The 19,782-nt window shown below is 43.2% G+C and overlaps 1 protein-coding gene across 4 annotated transcripts; it reads left to right on the top strand.

Moving 5' to 3' along the window:
• The first annotated feature begins 268 nt into the window (after nt 1-268).
• TMEM98 (transmembrane protein 98) lies at nt 269-19,443 on the top strand. Of its 4 annotated transcripts, none has more exons than XM_063300499.1 (8): nt 269-416; nt 2,938-3,024; nt 9,865-10,076; nt 10,905-11,036; nt 12,569-12,602; nt 12,756-12,871; nt 13,891-13,950; nt 19,038-19,443. In XM_063300499.1, the coding sequence occupies exons 3-8, from the start codon at nt 9,946-9,948 to the stop codon at nt 19,243-19,245; spliced, it is 681 nt and encodes a 226-aa protein (XP_063156569.1). In that variant the 5' UTR covers nt 269-416; nt 2,938-3,024; nt 9,865-9,945; the 3' UTR covers nt 19,246-19,443. The 4 variants fall into 4 exon arrangements, with proteins under 4 accessions (XP_063156569.1, XP_063156567.1, XP_063156570.1 ...); XM_063300497.1 differs by lacking the exon at nt 269-416 and adding an exon at nt 1,693-1,860; XM_063300500.1 differs by lacking the exon at nt 269-416 and adding an exon at nt 1,693-1,860 and having other exon boundaries at nt 9,849-10,076.
• Nucleotides 19,444-19,782: the final 339 nt, after the last annotated feature.

Raw genomic sequence — 19,782 nt, 5'->3', positions numbered from 1 at the left:
ATCATTCATGAGGGAGTCTCTCAAATTCATTTACCATTTCAGGGGGTCGTGGTATGGAAAAGTTTGAGAAATGCTGGCTTACAGTATAGTATTTATTAGACAGAGACTACAATACATTTTACTCTTGGGTATACTGCAGACATTTTCTCCTGCAAGGAAGGGTGAACACCACATCTCGGCTGAAGGCACCCCCACCCCAAATCCCCCATGCATGGCCAGCCCACTTTCAAATCTCGCCTCTGTCTGTCTGGCATCTGTTCAGTTTTATCTTGCTCAGGAATGCAGGCAGGACCTAAGAAGACGGCTAAAAGAGTTGCACTGGCAGACAAGGGGCCCGTCTTAGCTTAGAAGAAACTTGCTTGGAGGGGCTCTCGGCAACGGGAACGCTGTGGCCTCCTCCAGTACAGTATTCCCAGGTAAAGAGAGGAACTCTTTGTGTTCACCCCCCAACCTTGCCTCTAGGTGAAGCATTTTTGCTTGGGGGGAGGGGGCGGTGGGATTCTCCAGCTACATTTGGGTGCGTTTCCATTTACTTTTGGTAAAAGATCTGAGAAGAGGCAAGATCTTTTTTTTATATCCCTCTTTTGTTTTAGGAGGAAGAAATGATCAGAGTTCAGGGATTAATCCTCTTTAAAAAGAACCAGACATTCTACTTCAGACAAGGCCTCTGTTATGAGGGAGCTGTTGCCAGGGCAAAATTCCTAAGAGAGGAGGAGGAATTGCTTCCTTCCTGCCATGTTTCATCTCTCTCTTTAATGTTAGAACCTCTGCAAAGGGGCTGTGTTGACAGTGGGTTTAGTAATTTCCGGGAAGTTTTTCTGATAATGGTGAAGTTGTGCTTGCATTGAAAGAGGAGTACAGTTGAAACTCTTGGAAAAACACTACGACTTTGTATTCTTTGTTTTAAAATGTTTTTAACAATTGTAAACCACCCAGAATCTCTGGGAGTCGGGTGGCATGTTGTTGTTGTTGTAATCTACAATTAGATTCACAGTCAAAGACTGGTGAAAACTTAATTCAAATGCTATCCAAGGACCTAAGAATGATTAAGATAGCGTCTGAGGATATAAGTAGTTCCAAGCAGGGTATTTTTTAGGGTGTTCAGGTCCAATAAATTCAAAATTTCCAAATATCAAGGGAGTCCTTTAGGTATTGCTCCAAGGACTCCAGTCACAATTGGTATAACAGCGGATTTCTTTTTGTTATATATATATAAAACAATAAATGTATTTATTATTATCATTATTATTATTGTTGCAATAGGTTCCTCAACTGTACTTTGCAAATGTGGATCAGATAGAGAATTAAGCAGCCTCAAAGGTTAATCCCTTTCATGTTGTGGAAGGGGGCGGGGGGGACTACATTGCTATATTAGGCCATAAAGGTATGGCAGAGTTAGACTTCTAGTAAGAAACTATCCCATTATATCCACTACAAGGAGAACAAATTGGTCAAAATAAAGAGATCTGCTTTGTTGTTTAATAATGCAAAGTTTATATAAGCAGTAGAATTTAAGTTCAGTATGGTCCTAATTTTGAATGTTCTACCAAACATCTACCCTATCAGTGGACATCATGCCTCTCTGGTTTCGTATTGTACCTGCAAAGTGGGTCAATTTCCTGCTCTGCAGGGAATGCTCATGCCATCACTTTTTTCCATGAAAAACCAAATGAACAGTGTCTGCGAGGCCAGAAGTGATTCCAAGGGAGTTCTCTTTCGCTCCCATGTGTTCTTGCGCTATTTGCTGTGGGCTGGGATGATGGGGCAAAGGTTGCAAGCACTGCTGCTATTTGCTCAGTTGCTTTCTTCACACTGAAGTTCCCGTAGCAGCAGCTGATGCCGTGTTCCTACAGAGACCAGGTGAGAGATTAAAAAAAAAAAGCCTGTTGTTTCCATAGTTGAATTCGTTAGGATTCCTACAGCAGAAACCCCACTTTCCCACTTCTGCACCATTTGCAGAATGGTTAGTATATAAACCAACCAAAACACAACCATCTCTCGGTTGATTGCTTTAGCAACTTAGAATTGAAGGCCTTTCAACCAAGTTGTTATTGTTTGGGTTGGGGTGTGAAGGTGAAAGGTCCCTTGTGCAAGCACCAAGTCATGTCTGACCCTTTGAGGGGACGCCACTTTCGTGACGTTGTCTTGGCAGACTATAGCGGGGTGGTTTGCCATTGCCTTCCCCAGTCACCTTCCCCAGCAAGCTGGATTCTCATTTTACTGACCTCGGAAGGATGGAAGGCTGAGTCGACCTGAACCGGCTAGCAGAGAATCCAGCTTCCTCTGGGATCAAACTCGGGTCGTGGGGAGAGTTTTCGGTTGCAATACTGCCGCCTACCACTCTGTGCCACACAAGGCTCTTGAGTTGAGGTGTAGCAGTTACTGAAATCCCGCCAGACTATAATTGATGATTTGCATATCTGCCAACTTTTTAAATCCCCAAAGAAATGAGATATCAGTTTCACTCTGTAACACTATCACTTGACTTTTAAAAAGTAAATCTGAAGGGAAAGCAATTTGTTTACATTCATTCAGATGTGATCTTTCCCCTCCAGACCCTTTTAATCTGTGAACATGATACAGAGAGTTTTTTGAGTTATATGTGATTTCTAGTTATTAAAGATGCTCCAGAAATATAACAACATTAATAATAATAACTGATCAGGCAAAAATTACTTCCTCTGCTCTTGAGCCTTCAGTGGCAACTTGGTTTTTACAGTTGGAGTCATAACCTGAAACAAGACAAGGTTTGTTTTAACAGAGTTTAGTTTACAAACTTTAATGGCCTGATATACACATAATGCTAAATTATGAATTATAATATACAAACTAAAATGACTAGCTTTACATAGTATGTTTCACATACGTATTTGCTTAGTATAACATGTAAATCTGTATCTGAAGTATAAATACTGTTCAATCCTTAAAATATTTCAGAACTTGGCAATCCTTTGTTCAAGTGTTACCCATAAAACATGCAGTGAAAGAAGATTCTTCAGCCTGGCCTGCTTGAAGGACAAAGTAGTAAGTCATTCCATGCACCCTTGAAATGCTGACCGAAGCAGGGCTCTCACCTGCCAGAAGTGTTTAAATGTATAATGTTCCCAGAACTGCCTAATCTGTCAAGTGGAAACCATGGCAACAGGGGCAGGTATGCTTTGAAAGTTGAAAGAAGTGGGATAGTTTGGCAAACCTCATGCTAATAAACTAGCTGATTAAGTGCCCCTCGAAGGTCCCAATTTCTATTTTTGGCATCTCCAGTTGAAGGATTTTGTATCTCAGCACATAAAAAAGGAGAACCTCTGTGTAACGGTTGCCTAATCCCAAATACTCAGTCTCACAAGCTCGGGCTTAAAGATAACTGATTTATTAAAGGAATAGTATGCAAATACAGAGAAAGCTGAGAATGAGCAAAAGCGCGCCAAATACAAACTTAAAAGCTTTGCCTGTAATCAAGTTCCGCCCCATCCCTCGTCAGGACGCTCCCCCTCCCAGGTGCTAGAAGCCGTTAGACGCGCCTGGGAAAGTAACCTTGAGCAGGAGCGCAAACCCAAACATACATTCCAAGCCCTCAAAACAACGGAGGGTGAAGGAATGGAAAAACCCCGGGTGAAGGAACACGGAACAGAAGATGACATGTGAAACGTTACAATGTTAACAGCACATTGAAATGGGAACATGACATATTGCCCCCCCAAAGAAAGATTATGGAGCAGGTTTGTGAGGATAGGCAGAGTGAAATTGGGCTACCAGACAAGGGGAAAGCACGTCTGGAGCAGCAACCCATTCAGGATGAGGGAAATGTTTCCAGCGGACGAGGTACTGTAAAGTGGAGCGCTGGCGTCGGGAGTCGAGGATGGATGTCACCTCGAAGTGTTGGTGGTTGTCGATCATGAGCGGGGGTGGTGGAATGGGTTGGAGGAGACCTTGGGGTTTGCCTGTTTTGCGCTTTATCGCTGCACACACAGGGCAAGCAGTAACATATGCCTTCAGGTCTTTGAGTAAAGTTGGCCACCAGAATTGCCGGCGGACAAGGTGCAGAGTTTTTACATAGCCAAAATGTCCAGCGAGCTTGTCATCGTGGCAGCGCTGGAGTATGGTTTTTCGCATAGCATCGGGTACATAAAGGCGATCGTTGTGCCAGGCAAGATCGTCAGTGAAGGTTAAACTGTTTCTATTGGTGTGTAACCAACTATCTGTTTTAAGGTGGAACAGCAACTGTTGTTGCAAATCGGATGGAATTGACAAGCGCGGCGAGCGGCTGGAAGGCAGAGCGGCTGGAGGTTGCGTTGATTGCGCTCGGGTCTGGCTGCGAGTCACCGCTGCCAAACTTAATTGTTTGTCGGTCCAGACGGTGCCTTGGACCGTTGGCCCTGGGCCAGCATCTTGGGGTCTGCGGGAGAGTGCATCAGCTAAAAAGTTTTTCTTGCCTGGTATGAACTGAAGGGTGAAGTCGAAGCGGCTGAAAAACTCAGCCCAGCGCAGCTGTTTGGGACTGAGTTTTCGACTGGTGCTTAGAGCTTCCAGGTTTTTATGGTCGGTCCAGACTTCAAAAGGGTTGGAAGTGCCTTCCAATAGGTGTCGCCACGTTTCTAAAGCCGTTTTTACAGCAAAAGCCTCTTTTTCCCAAACGTGCCATCTCCTCTCAGTTTCAGTGAATTTGCGAGAGAGGTAAGCACAGGGTTTCAAGGCGCCAGAGTGGTCAGATTGTAACAAGATTGCTCCTATGGAGAAATCAGAAGCATCGACTTGTACAACGAAGGGTTTAGAGGGGTCTGGATGGTGTAAAATTGGCTCTGTGGTAAAGATTTGTTTGAGTGCTTCGAACGCTTGTTGACAGGAGTCCATTTAAGGAGCGCGCCTGGGTTCTTCGAACGTCGCGTATCCCCCTGTCCTTTGGTTTTTAACAGTTCAGTAAGGGGGAGGGCAATTTCAGCAAAATTTTGGGCAAATGCCCGATAAAAATTAGCGAATCCAAGGAAACTTTGTAATTGTCTCCTGGTACGGGGAGGCTCCCATGCCACAATAGCTTCTACTTTTGCAGGGTCCATTTCAATGCCCTTAGCTGAAATTCGATAGCCGAGGTAATCAATTTGTGACTGATGAAAGGCACATTTTGACAGTTTAGCGTACAACTCTGCTTTTTTCAATTTAGCCAGTACCTGACGCACCAAGTGGATATGTTCTGACATGGTTTCAGTATAAATCAATACATCATCCAGGTATACCAGTACCCCCTTAAATAGGTGGTCATGCAAGACCTCATTGATTAGTTGCATAAAGACCCCAGGTGCTCCGGATAAACCAAAGGGTAAGACTTTGTATTGGAAAGCCCCAAGAGGACAGTTAAATGCTGTTTTCCACTCATCCCCTTCCCTTATGCGAATACGAAAATAGGCTTCTCTCAAATCTAGTTTTGAGAAGATTTTGCCTCTGGCCAGATGTGATAACATATCTTTGATCAGGGGCAAAGGATATTTATTTAATATTGAGACCGCATTGAGCCCGCGGAAATCGGTACAAAGCCTTAATGACCCATCCTTTTTTGGCCTGAAGAGGACAGGGGCTCCTACCGGGGAATTAGCAGGCTCAATGAAACCCCTAGCCAGGTTTTTGTCAATGAACTCCCTTAGCGTAGTGAGCTCTTTGGGAGACATGGGGTATATTTTTGGGTGAGGCAATTTTACGTTTGGTAAAAATTCAATGGCACAGTCCGTTTTTCGGTGGGGTGGCAAGCGATCTGCTTCCTTTTCCCCAAATACCTCAGCAAAATCCTGATACTGATTGGGTAGTCCCTCAAGAGGTTGAAGCGTTTGCACAGTAGTATACGCTACCCCTCCACCCTCCATGTCTTCCAGTAGGTCTTTTTCGGGTACTTTGTAAAATCCATCTGCAAAAGTCACAGTTCTATGTAGCCAGTTGATAAAAGGGTTTTGTTGCACAAACCAAGGCATCCCCAAGATAACCAGAGGACCCCCCACTGGAGCTACCACAAATGGCAGCTTTTCCTGATGGGAGCCCATCTGCAAGGCGACCAGTCCCGTGGAATGATTGACTGCTTTCCCTCCTGCCATAGTTCCATCCAATTGGGTGAAGATCATAGGTCTTGGCAAAGGGAACGTGGGCAGTTCCAGAGCCGCTACAACATCAGGGTGCATAAGGGAACGGGAGCAGCCCGAGTCTAGCATGGCCCAAACTTCCACAGTTTTGGTTTTTGAGCTCAGTTTAACTTTAACAGTCAGTGTGGGGAAATTTCCACTCACCGAATCGTGGTTACGCCCGGTTTCTTCCACCTGCCCTAGGGCGCCCTTCAGGGCAGGTGGTAGGCTTTTCCCGCCGGCTGCTCGAATTGCAACTCTTCTTCCTCTTCTCCGAAGGGTAGTTCTGGGGGGTCCAGTTCTGCGACGGCCGCTTTCAGTTTCCGCGGTGGAGCAGGAGCAGGCGACTTTACTGTAGGTTTCGTCTGTCGTTCCTCTGGACGGCGTCTCGGGCACGACGTGGCTCGATGCCCTTCTTTCCCACATCTCAGGCACTGACCTTTGGAGAATCGTCGTTCCCTTTCTTCTTCCCAGGTTTTGGGTTTGGGGCGGCTGGCAAGTCCAGATGTGCGCGCTCCTCTAGCAAGACGCGATTGTCTAAGCTCTTTGGTATGGGCATAGGTTTGCAGGGCATTTTCTGCGCTGCCCGCCAACTGAATCCACCCATACAGCGTTTTGGGATCATCTCTTCCTAGTGCCCAGCGAAGGATTTCTGGTTCTAGCCCCTGCTTAAACATTTCAATTAAGGTTGGCTCAGACCAGTCTTCCACTTTCCCTGACAAAGCTTTAAATTCCAACGCATAATTGGCAACTGAGAGGGACCCTTGGTAGAGTTTCCTCAGGGCATTTTTTGCTGTTTCTTGGGCTAGAGGGTCTTCGAAATGCTGTTTAAGAGCCCACAAAAAGTCCTCGAAGTCCTCTAACTCAGTTGCCTCAGCCTGGCACAGTTGCACATACCAATCAGCTGCCCTTCCTCTCAGTTTGTTGGCAATGAAATTGATTTTGCCATGTTGTGACCGAAAGTTCCGGCCCCAATCTTCCATATAATGCTTGGCATTAGTGATAAAGAAGGAGAGCGTAGTGGGATCCCCATCGAACTTCACTCCAAATGGTGGGAAGTTTCTTGCCGGCTCAGCTGGCTGTGGCGGTTCCGCGAATGTCAGCGTACGCCGAGCCCCCATGGGTGGCCGATCCCTAGGAGGTCTTGCCTCTCGCCCCCCCGCCTGACGGGCTGATCGAGTCTTGCTTCTCCCCCTGGTTGGTAGGGTACTATGCCTGGGGTACTGTGACGGCTCTTCCTCCCAATCCTCCGGGGTGGGCTCTGCATCTCTGGGTAGATCCTTAAGGATTGTCACTATTAAATCCATTTTATCCTCTAATGCCCTCATACGAGCTGGAGTGATCGGCTCTTCCAGGGGTTGGTTGGTTACCACCACCCTCGGTGACAAGGGGACTTCGGGCTCCCAGGATAATTGTGGAGACCCCCTCCCCGGTGCTCTTTCCATAACAGTTCTATGTTCACTCCTGAGGCTCTCCTGCATGGATATCAGCAGCTCATCTAATTGGACATCCCGCAACTCCCGACGTGCTGCTCTTTGCGCTCTCGAGGTTAGAGCTGGCCGGATCCTTGCCGCCTCCCGCTCCTCCTCGCTTCCATCACTTGCGCGAAGCTGATGTTCTGTCATCGCTAGCGTTCCCTCTTATCCAACGATTGGATGGGGCTAGCGGAAAATGGATGAAATGATTCTCAGCTTTATGTAACGGTTGCCTAATCCCAAATACTCAGTCTCACAAGCTCGGGCTTAAAGATAACTGATTTATTAAAGGAATAGTATGCAAATACAGAGAAAGCTGAGAATGAGCAAAAGCGCGCCAAATACAAACTTAAAAGCTTTGCCTGTAATCAAGTTCCGCCCCATCCCTCGTCAGGACGCTCCCCCTCCCAGGTGCTAGAAGCCGTTAGACGCGCCTGGGAAAGTAACCTTGAGCAGGAGCGCAAACCCAAACATACATTCCAAGCCCTCAAAACAACGGAGGGTGAAGGAATGGAAAAACCCCGGGTGAAGGAACACGGAACGGAAGATGACATGTGAAACGTTACAATGTTAACAGCACATTGAAATGGGAACATGACACTCTGGGCTGGGCAGTTACTTCCAGGCAGAATTAGTGATGGTAAAGGGCTAGGAGATGTTACCATAGTGTTGGTACTGGAGAAGGTGATAGCTTTCAAATCTACTGAAAAGGCATGTGAAAATGGTGTTTTAGGACAGAGACTCTTGGATACACACATACATATAATTCATTTGACTGGGGCCCTCCTTCAGTGAAGTCTACCAGGATGATGGTGGATACTGTTCAACGGGTAAGACAGTTGGGGGACAATCTTGGATTGTTCCCCGTATACCTACTCTTAAGCTGCCTCCTCACTATTCCAAAACACTTTAAAGCCAACATGTGTTCATATTCACTTCTGCTAACTTTGAAATGCTGAGAATATGAAAAGAACACCATGGCCAATCAATGCTCATCTGCAGCTTTCCAATAGGAGAGTTGTTTTGAGGAAAAGCATTATTTAAAGGCTCAGGCAAAGTGCTATGATGAAATAATAGCATGCTGGCAATTTCTAATGAGACAATTTTCCCAATAATTCTGTCCATGGTTGCATGCTGTTACAGTGGCCAGAGTAGAGGGGTCAGTGAAATGGGTTTTAAACAATGCCTGCTGACGTAAGAATAGGGTGTTGAAACTCAGAGTCAGGAGATGAGATGAAACAAGAAAAAAAATCTAGTAGAAAAGATGAGCTTCAGGCAAACTAGCATGGAACCAAGGAGGGGAAAAGACTCAGTTCTCAAACACCAGTGACACAGTAGGCAACTGTGGGAACATAAGGCTTTGCAGCTCGTTCTGAACTGGCACAATGAGGCTGGGCAGAAGTGCCCTACAGCAATAAAAACAGCAATACAGCCAGTTTGGTCTAGTGGTTAAGGCAACAGGATAGAAACCAGGAGACTGGGAGTTGTAGTCCTGCCTTAGGCATGAAAGCCAGCTGGGTGACCTTGGGCCAGTCATTCTCTCTCAGCCCAACTCACCTCACAGGGTTGTTGTTGTGGGGAAAATAGGAGGAGGAAGGAATATTAAGTATGTTTGCCACCTTGAGTTATTTATAAAAATAATAAAGGTGGGAGAGAAAATAAAAATAAATAAAACAGTAGATTGCAATCTGCCAAAGAATGCTTGACCAGTCTTTGGTTGAACAGGCTAGCACCTTTTGGCTGCAAAACATGATAGATCGGCTGAGCCATGATTTCGTTTTGCCAAGCACTTACTTAAGCAAGACTGAATATCAGGACCATTGAATTTGAATTACAATAGTTATGCTTTCATTGTTGAAAAAATCTGGCAAAGTTATATAATACTTCAGTTAATCATAAGGATACTCAAAGAGGTGAGCAGATCATTTCAGAGAGGCTGGATTATTCCAAGAATAAGTGAGGATGAGCAAAAAGTAGATATGGATATATGAGTAGATCTCTGAATGATTTCAACACATTAGCAAGGATTTGTTTTCTAACTCCCTATTGTTTAAAAATAGTAGCAACGTAATAATGCCTGAAAGAAAAGTTAGTGTAATCAATGTTATTGTTTGGAAGGACTTGAATTCAGGACTGATATTCAGATTGCTTGACATAGAACTATTCCATTGTCTTTTGAAATAAGCATCACTCTTGAGTCTCAGATTTTTGTTTTTTAAAAAGGAAGACCTTGAAAGCCAAAAGTTTCATTATTTCTGGCACATGTCACCACCAGGACTCATTTTGTTCAGTTGCAATCCAGGAAGAAGGGTTTCTGAAGAAGTCTTGCTCTTGAACTGTCCATTCACCCCCAAGTGCTCCACAGGGTATCAATGGAGACTGTTGTGATTGTAGCCATTGGAGTATTGGCAACCATCTTCCTGGCTTCTTTTGTGGCTCTGGTTGTGGTGTGTAGACAACGTTACTGCCGACCCAAGGACTTCTTGAATCACTATGATACCAGGTGAGGCGATTTTTAGCTGTTAAGATTCTGGTAATACATCCTCTTATCTGGAATGTTTTGGTATGGTGATCTCCAAAATTACAGATTCTAGGCAGTGCAGGTGCAGCACTTCTGAAGGATTCCAGATGTTTAATCTACAACTTTGGTTGTTGTTAAATAATAAGATATGACAGTCAATTAAAGATTCTGTAAGTAAATTTTGACCTCAAAATAGTTCAGGTGCATAAATCAGCTGGTGACTGAAAAGGTATTCTGCACATATTTATGGCATTGTCTGCTTCCATTTTCAACCAAGACTTCTGTAATACTTGTAACAGACTTTGCAAAACTATTCTACAATCTGAAGAGAACTCAGATTATTTCTTTACACAATTACTGAATATAATTTTCTATAAAATATTCTCATCTGTTCCACAGCTGACATTTTGAAAATAGGTTCCAAAGCAACGATCTGAATTGTTTCTGATGAAATCACTCTTTCTGTGGAAATATTCAGGCCCTTAAATCACTGCTGTGGATAAGAAGGGAAGTGAAATTATGGCCTTAAATCCACCACCTCCTGCAAATCAGGAAAGCAAGAACCATAGAGGGAAGCTAGTATAAGAAATTAAACACAATCTCCATGATTTATTTTTTTGATTTATTTATTTTGGGGTTATCAAAGCATAGATTCTGGCTCCTTTGCTTTTAATAGCAAATTTTGGGTACCAAAGGTTACTGAATTTATTGGTCAAAAGTGATCTTACAGTAATTACGGCTGTTTTCACACACATACACACACACACAAACAACATGCATGCCTTAGATCCCTTTTGTGCTTCCTTGTAGGCCTATTGTTGACTTAATTGGCACCATGGAGACACAATCAGAACCCTCTGAACTGGAGATGGATGATGTGGTCATAACAAACCCACATATTGAAGCAATCCTGGCAAATGAGGACTGGATCGACGATGCTTCGTGAGTTGGGCAGCAGTGCCTTTTGGGCTGCATAATCTGAAAGAGCTTTGTTTTCCTACTGCTGCCTGCAACTTGAAACAAAACAGGGCCAGAGAATAAAGCCCCGAGATCTTGATAAATTCTCTCTTTAAATGCTTAGTGTAGAAGTGCTACACTGAAAAGGATCAATAGTGAAACACTTGACAAACACCACAGGGCCAAACCCATAATTTTTCACCGTTGTTTTTACTGATGTTGGTGGGAGGTGGAAACAGTATTAGGATATATAGTTAGCTTTTAAAAATATCCTTGCTATCCAATAGCATTCTGCTCCTAGCTGAATGGTACTTTCCTTTCACTATGACCACCATGTTGGAATTATCAGGGGTCAACTCAGCATTGTCTCACAAGCATAGTAAAAGGGTTTATCTGGTAGGCGTGTCTCTATTGTGCTTGTGGGATGTCACATGGGTCACCTGATTTCCTCTTCCTCCTCGAGTCTGTGGGATTCACAGTCTCCATTACCTTGTGAGCAGACATGGAAGCAGGAGTGCTGCAGGCTTGCAGCCCCTCCCCCTACCATCTTGCTTGCACACAGACTTTCTATTCCACATAGAAAGTCCAAGAACAGTGATGATTAAGTGCTTTCTACTATGAACCTGCCTGTATCCAGATCTACTGAATAAAACCAAGCTATCTCTATTTTTCTTCATCTAACTACAGTGTGAAGACTGAATTTATTTCTGAACATAATTAAGCTTGATGTGCAAGTTCTCTTTTTTGGTCCACGCTTCTACTCTGCAAGATTGCTGTTAACTGCTTGGAGTTCTTTTATTAATATTTAAAAACTCCATCACACCATTGGTCTTAAAACACCCATTTTGCCTCCAGACTAGAACTAGGCACTTGTCTGCAGTCACTGTTGTTCACCTCATCTGCCACATATGATGTTCCTTGCTTCTCTTCAAAATCCTCTAGTGGTGGTTACTATCTCCATCCTTCCATGCTAATATACTGCATGGACTTATCTCATCTCATACCCTTCCCTCCTTGTCTGAGAATGCTGGCAGTTGCAGGTCCTGTACTTCCAGTGCTCCTTATCTTTGCATTACTAATTTAAATGGAATGACAAAAAGTGTATTGGGGGAAAGACAGGGAGTCAATCCTAGTTCTAACTTAGTCATTTGTGCAGGGTGTTGGCATGAGCTGCATTATTGTTTTAAAAAGACAGGTAATGCCTTTGAGCCTTACACATGTAGATTTTTCTGCAGTCAGGGCATCCTTATAGGATAAGAAATCAATGCTTCATGCCAGTTTCCTTTCACCCTTCAAATCACCGGCTGCAGAATGCTCACTGATGTTCTGATTACTCAATTCTTGAGGGGAAACGTGTCAACAACTTGGGTGACAAAAGAGCCAAATTCATCAGGTTAGCTGAGAACAAAATGTCCTACAGAACCCTAGGAAGTAGAAGATCTTGTGCTTTGAGCAGGGAAGCTGAAGACCAGAAAACTGCTTCTCTAATTTGCTACTGCTATTTTCTCTTTCCTCAGGGGCCTGGTTTCTCACTGCATTGCTATCCTAAAGGTAAATCCTTATTTTTTCGAAAATCACAATGGGAGGATACCCTGCACCAGAGAAGGTGCACAGTCCATAGGGAGAGCATGTAAGACAAGTGCAGTTAAGCAGCAGTTGAACTCCCACCTCATGCCACACTGACTTGTCTTACTCTCTGAACAGATCTGCCACACTCTCACCGAGAAGCTTGTTGCCATGACAATGGGGTCAGGAGCCCAAATGAAATCTCCAGCAAGCCTGAGTGACATCATTGTGGTGGCCAAACGGATCAGCCCAAGGTGAGAGTTGTAAAGAACTTATGGGAGCAGGACTCTGTGTGGTCTGGGGAGAAAAAGTCAATTTTAACCTGAACAAAAGGTGGGATATAAACCAAATGAATAAATAGGTGGGAGGACATGCTGTCCTGGGATTATTGTTTAAGTGATTTGCTTCCTTGAATGAAAAGTATTGTTTCAGCTGGTCATACTTTGGATGAGGACTCCTCCATGACTGGAACAGTTGTCCACATTGCTCCCTGCCCTTCTTCTTTTTTTTTTAAATGGCCTTGGATTGGCAGGATGAGCCTAAGGGTGAATTAATGACCCTTTCATCAAGGGAGGAGGGTTTTAGAGAAGAGAGTTAAACTGGGCTGCAACTCTGCTCAGGATGATAAATATATCTGGGTATATCACAGGAGCATAAGCAGATGCAGCATTAGTGTAAGACTTTTATCTATCTCTCTTTCTATCACCTTAACCACTACATCTGCCTGAGGCATGAGGTCTACCCTCTACATGGAAGTGGGCTGAGCTGATCTTTGAAATGTATGTCCTCGCTGACAACGGGACGACAACCTCCAGTGCACTTTGTCACACTAAGCTAATGTAGGGAATGCAAGAAAGACATGCCTAGGAACAGCTCAGACGGTTCAAGAAGAAAAGCAGGGAAGAAGCTGTGCTGCTCCCCTGCCGCCCCTTTACTTATACTGTACAGCGTATAGTAGAATTGGTTAGATGTAGGTGTCATATAGACAGCCTAGGAAAAATAAGTGAGGGTAGAACTGATCACTTCCATACATATTTGCTTTTGTAGACCCTTTCCCAACACAATTTTCCAGATGTGTTACATTACACCCCATTCTCTCCCACTGCAACTCCCAAATTCGGGGAAGACTGTATTAGGATGGAGGGAGGGACGGACAGACGGACAGATGGACAGACGGATGTATAGCAGTCAGTTTCTATTTCATTTCCTTAATTTGTCCTTAATTTATACATTGTTTAATTACGAACAGCCATTTCTGTGTTTTTCCTCATAGGGTAGATGATGTGGTCCGATCTATGTATCCACCACTGGACCCCAAACTGTTGGATGCCAGGTGAGTAGGCAATGCTTATGGGGGTGGGATACCTGTACACTGTCCTTAGAGAACAGAGGACCTCTGATTGCATTGTATAATCAAGCTTCCCATGCATCTTCCTCTTTATTGGCACATTTACATTCTAATTCTGTTTTGAGCAGGAAAGGAAGCAAGGAGGGAGGAGGATCATGCTATCTTCTCTGAACAGGCCTACAACTCATGCTTATTTCTGAACTGGTTGCTCATGAGAAAAATGATGTCTGCCTTCACATTCCAATAAGCTTCTCTAGTGTATTACCTTGAAGGAATCCTCCCTTGCTTTTGCTCCCACATTTGGAGGTATCTGCGTATGTGGTCCCTCTTGAGTTCTTCATTGAGTTCCTTTTGGTGTTTATTTCAACATTTCTTGTCTCCTTTAGAAAGGTTTCCTGTAGATCAGTGTTACCTTTTTTAAATATAATTTTATTGAAAGTTTTAAAAGCAAAAGTAAAACTTAATACAAACTAAAGTGAAGTAAGAAGGGAAAAAGAAAAAGGAAGAAATAAAAAAAGAAGCTAAAGTGCAAAAAGAAAAAAAAGAAAAAGGTAGAAGGAAAATAGAAAAGAAAAAAAGATATAAAGAAATGGCTTCTGATCTTCTTTACAGCAGTGATAAGTACAATAGTAAATTTACCTCTTTGTGACTCTCTTCTTTCTATAATCTATCCTGCCTAATTGTCAAAACCATAGATCGCAAGTTCATTTTTTTCTGTTTTATGCAAAAGTCCATATGGAGGTTCCAGTCAGCAATAAAATAGATATTGTCTTTTCTCTAATCAAACAGGTCAGTTTGGCCATCTCAGCAAGTTCTATCATCTTCACCAAACATTCCTCCATTGTAGATATTGCAAATCTTTCCATCTTTGTTCATACAATCTTGCTATGGTTATCATACTGTACAAGCAAAGTTCCATGTCTTTTTTCCAATTCTTTATCCATCAGTCCCAAGAGGAAAAGTTCTGGGTTCAGTTGTATATTAGTCTTTAAAATCCTCTGAATCAGTACACGCATTTGAACCCAAAATCTTCTAGCTTTTTTCCACATCTGCCAAGCATGGTAAAATGACCCTCCTTGTTCACATTTGCAACATAGAAGTACCTTTATACATTTTAAATAATTTTTCTGGTGTCATATATCAATATACCTTATAACATAGTATAAATTTCAGTCCTTTCAACCACATATTTTCCCATTGTTCCATCTGTATATTATAACCAAAAATTATAGCCCACTTTATCGTACATTTGTTCACTTGTTCTTCTCCTGTTTCAAATTTCAATAGAAGTTTATACATTTTAGCAATCACATGTTCATCAGTTGTACACAATTCCATTTCAAAATCAGTCTTAGAATATTCAATACCATAAATTATTTTGTCTACTTTGAATCTTTCTGATAACTGTAAATAGGAAAACCATTCCCAATTATGTCCTTCTGCCATCAGTTGTTCTCTTGATTTTATTTTGTATTCCCCTTGACAGAATTCTCGTGTCTCATGGTATGTTAACCATTTGCATTTGCCTATTATTTTTCATCTATAAAATGCTTCCTGTGTGCTGAGAGCCACAAAGGTGTTTTCAGGCACAACCTGGATTTGTATCTATTCCATATTCTCAATATGGCACATCTAACATAGTGATTTTTAAGATCTACATTAACCTTAACTTTATTGTACCACAAATATCCATGCCACCCACATCTCAGGTCATGTTCTTCTAACTCCAAAAGTCTTCTATTTCTCAGCAAAACCCATTCTTTCATCCAAACCAAACAGCAAGCTGTAAAATACAATTTCAGATCAGTTGTCAAAACCAGTATTGTCTGAAACAAAAGTATCATTCTAGGCAAAACATTCATTTTTATCACAGAAATTCTCCCCAACAATGTTGATTGTAATTTCTCCTATCTTAACGTATCTTTTTTAACTTCATTCCATGTTTTAACATAATTGTTTTGAAATAACATACAATTCATATTTGTCATGGTGATACCCAGATAGTTCACTTTTTTCTCAATCTTAAAACCCATTTTCTTCATCAATTCTGTTAGATCCTCTATTTTCATATTTTTGTTAACATCTTCATCTTCTGATTATTAATCTTCATTCCTGCCAGTGTACCAAATTCTTTTAATTTTCCCATTAATGTCTTTGTTCCCTTTAGTGGATCCTCCCAAGTCAACAACTCATCAGCAAATACCCTTAACTTATAAGTTTCTTTTTTAATCTTTCCTCCCACAATTCTCTCATCTTGTTTTATATCTCTATTCAATATTTCAAGAACTAAAATAAACAGCAGATGAGACAATAGGCTTCTCTGTCCTGTCTCTTTTTGTATCTCACAGGGTTTTGTTAGATCTCTATTGACAATTATATTTGCTTTCTGTGAAGTGTAAATTGATCTTACCCATTTAATAAAATTCTTTCCAAAATTCATATCTTCCAAAACTTTAAACAGGAAGGCCCAGTTCAAATTGTCAGAGGCCTTCTCTGCGTCTAAGAAAATCAATGCGGCTTCCTTTTCATTATGTTGCTCCAAGTATTCCAAAATGTCCAACACATTTCTGATATTATCAGAATAATTTAGGTAAAATCCACATTGATGCTCATGAATAAATTATTACAAAATTATTTTCAACCTCAGCCAAAATCATTGTAAACAACTTATAGTCATTATTCAATAATATTGGCTGATAATTTCTTGTTAAAATCAAATCTTGTCTCTCCTTAGGTATAGATGCTTTATTAGCCTCTTTTCAGCTCTCTGGCTTCTTTCCCTTCCATAAAATAGAATTCTTCATATTTTGTAAAGGTTGTAAAAGTTCATCCTCGAAGTATTTATCATAAGGAACTGGTAACCCATCTGGGCCAGGCACCTTTCCTGTTTTAGTCATTTTTTAGCTTTGCAAACTTCCCTGATTGTTATGGGTCCATTCATAATCTGTTTCTGTTTCTCTGTAATGTTCAGTAAATTTTGTTTCTTTAAATATTCATCTATTTTCTCCAGGGAAATTTCTTGTCCTTTATATAAATTGGAGTAATATTGATAAAATACTTTTTGCATAACTACATTATCTGTTATTTAACTGTTAAATTTTAAAATACACATACATGCATTGATCACCTCCCTCTAGCTTCCCCATTCTCAATTCTTCAAAATCTTCTCAGGTTTAAAGTAGTGAAGTATGTTAGGAAAACACCTCTGCCTTGCAAAACATCGTATCTCATACAGTGTATGTATGTACTGTGTGTGTGTGTGTGTGTGTGTGTATAAAATTCCCTTCTCACCCATATGGGTGGTATGTGTCTTCCTCAACCTCAGGTCCTCTACCAGGGGCCTGGGAGTTTGAGGGTTCTGCACAGTATCTTGGCTGTTCCTAGCACTGCACTCTTCTCGATAGAGAGCTCTGATGTTGTTCCTGAGATCTGTTGGAGCCACTCTCCCAGCTTGGGGGTCACAGCCCCAAGTGCCCCTACCACCACTGGGACCACTTTGGCCTTCACTTTCCACATCCTCTCTGGTTCTTCCTTCAGGCCCTGGTACTTCTCCAGCTTCTCATACTCCTTCCTGATGTTGCTGTCACCTGGCACCGCTACATATATCACCACTGCTGTCTTCTGGTCCTTGTCTACTACATGATGTCTGGTTGATTGGCCAGTACCTGCCTGTCTGTCTGGATCTGGAAGTCCCACAGAATCTTAGCCCTGTCATTCTCCACAATCTTCTGTGGAATCTCCCATCTGGACTTGGGAGGGTCTAGCCCATACCTTGTGCAGATGTTCCTGTACACAATGCCAGCTACTTGGTTGTGCTGTTCAGTGTATGCTGTTCCTGCCTGCATCTTACACCCTGCCACTATGTGTTGGACTGTCTCTGAGGCCTCTCTGCACAGTCTGCACCTTGGGTCCTGTCTAGTGTGGTAGACCCCCGTTTCTATGGATCTGGTGCTTGGTGCCTGTTCTTGTGCTGCTATGATCAGTGCCTCAGTGTCCAGCCCTTTCCAGCCACTGGTAGGATTTCCCAAAGTCAGCCACCTCCGCTATCTGTCACTGGTACATCCCATGCAGGGTCTTGTCTTGCCATGGCACTTTCTCTGTTTGATCTTCTTTCCATGTCTGTTGCTGCTGCCTCAGGCATTCTCTCTGCTGCTGCCTCAGCTCATCTTTAGGTGCCATCTTACTGATATACTCCTGGATGCTCTAGGTCTCATCCAAGACAGTGGCTTTGACACTCACCAGACCCCACCCTCCCTCTTTCTGCCACTCAGTCTCTGAGTGTTGGACTTGGGGTGGAAGCCTCCGTACATTGTGAGGAGCTTCTGAGTCTTCACATCAGCAGCCTCCATGTCCTCCTTTGGCCAGCTCACTATACCAGCAGGGTATCTGATGACTGGCAGGACATACATGTTGATGGCATGGATCTTGTTCTTCCCATTGAGCTGGCTCTTCAGGACCTGTCTTATCCTTTGGTGGTACTTGGATGTTGCTGTCTTCCTTGCCTCCTCCTCATGGTTCCCATGTGTCTGTGGGATACCAAGGTAGTTGTAGCTGGTCTGTATGTCTATGTGGCTTCCTGGTAGTTCCACCCCATCAGTCTTAACTACCTTCCCTCTCTTTACTACCATCCGGCCACATTTCTCTACTCTGAATGACATCCCAATGTCCTCACTGTAGTTCCATCCGTGTCAGGTGGATCAATGAGTCAATGTCTCATTCACTCTTAGCATACAGCTTGATGCCATCCATGTAGAGGAGGTGGCTGATAGTAGTTCCACTCTTGAACTTGTATCTGTATCCAGTTCTTGTGATAATCTGGCTGAGGGGGTTCAAGCCCATGCAGAACAGCAGTGGGGACAGTACATCGCTTTGATATATGCCGCACTTGATGGCCACTTGTGCGAGCTGCCTTGAGTTGATTTCCAGTGCCAGACATATTCTACACACATAACCACATGCACACACATCTCATATACAGAGCAGGTGGCAGGAAGAGACTTCTTGGTGGTGGAGTGGGAGGGGCGGGGTTTGGTTGTCAGCTCCACCCCACCGCACCCCCCTTTCTTTTGCAGGACGACGGCGCTGTTGCTCTCCGTGAGCCACTTGGTGCTGATCACCCGGCATGCCTGCCACTCTCCCAGCCGCATGGACTGGATCGACCAATCCTTGTCCGCGGCGGAGGAGCACGTGAGCGTGCTGCGTGAGGCAGCCCTGGCTTCGGAGGCAGAGAGAGCCGCCCCCGGCACGGAGGGCTTTCTGCAGGAGCAGTCGACAATTTGACACGAGAGAGGGAGAGAGAGAGAGAATTCGTGTCATACATGGCTCTCTGCCCTCCCGTCTTGTCTACGATTCATCTGGCATCGCTGATGGTTTGGCTTAATGAATTTTATCCTCAGGATGACAGAACTGCACCTCTGCTCTGTTGCCGCTTTGTTCTACTCTTGTATCTGGATTATTGAACCTGAGATATATAGATGCTGGAAGGGGTAGAACCGGGGGGTGTGGGGTGTGGGGGTGGGCAGGAAAGACGACATTGCATTGTTAGCACTTTTTCTCTGCAGTGAGAAATATTTTGGCTATGGCATTTGTTCTTTTGTAGTTAAGGCCAGGAAAAGGGGGGGAGGGGTTGTATACTGAAAATCATGTGAATAGTTAAGAGCTATTTGATGGTGATCCCGGATTTCAGCACATAACCACTGGCCTTTGGAGTCTTCAGTAGCGGTTCTCCCAGTCATTATCAGCTGCCTGATTCTGAAACTTTTTCCAGCTTCTGCAAACCCAAGTGTATAGTTCTTTGGATTCTAACTTCTGTTTAGT

The sequence above is a fragment of the Candoia aspera genome, chromosome 4 (genome assembly GCF_035149785.1).
Source record: "Candoia aspera isolate rCanAsp1 chromosome 4, rCanAsp1.hap2, whole genome shotgun sequence".
In the NCBI taxonomy this organism is placed as follows: domain Eukaryota; kingdom Metazoa; phylum Chordata; class Lepidosauria; order Squamata; family Boidae; genus Candoia; species Candoia aspera.
The sequence above is the reverse complement of the archived record's forward strand: the minus strand, read 5'-3'. Positions and strand labels throughout refer to the sequence as shown.

Coding starts and splice junctions, on each gene's coding strand:
- TMEM98 (XM_063300499.1), top strand. CDS start 9,946: ATGGAGACTGTTGTGATTGTAGCCATTGGAGTATTGGCAACCATCTTC. Junction 11,037..12,568: donor GACTGGATCGACGATGCTTC/GTGAGTTGGGCA, acceptor CTCTTTCCTCAG/GGGCCTGGTTTCTCACTGCA. Junction 13,951..19,037: donor CCCAAACTGTTGGATGCCAG/GTGAGTAGGCAA, acceptor TTTCTTTTGCAG/GACGACGGCGCTGTTGCTCT.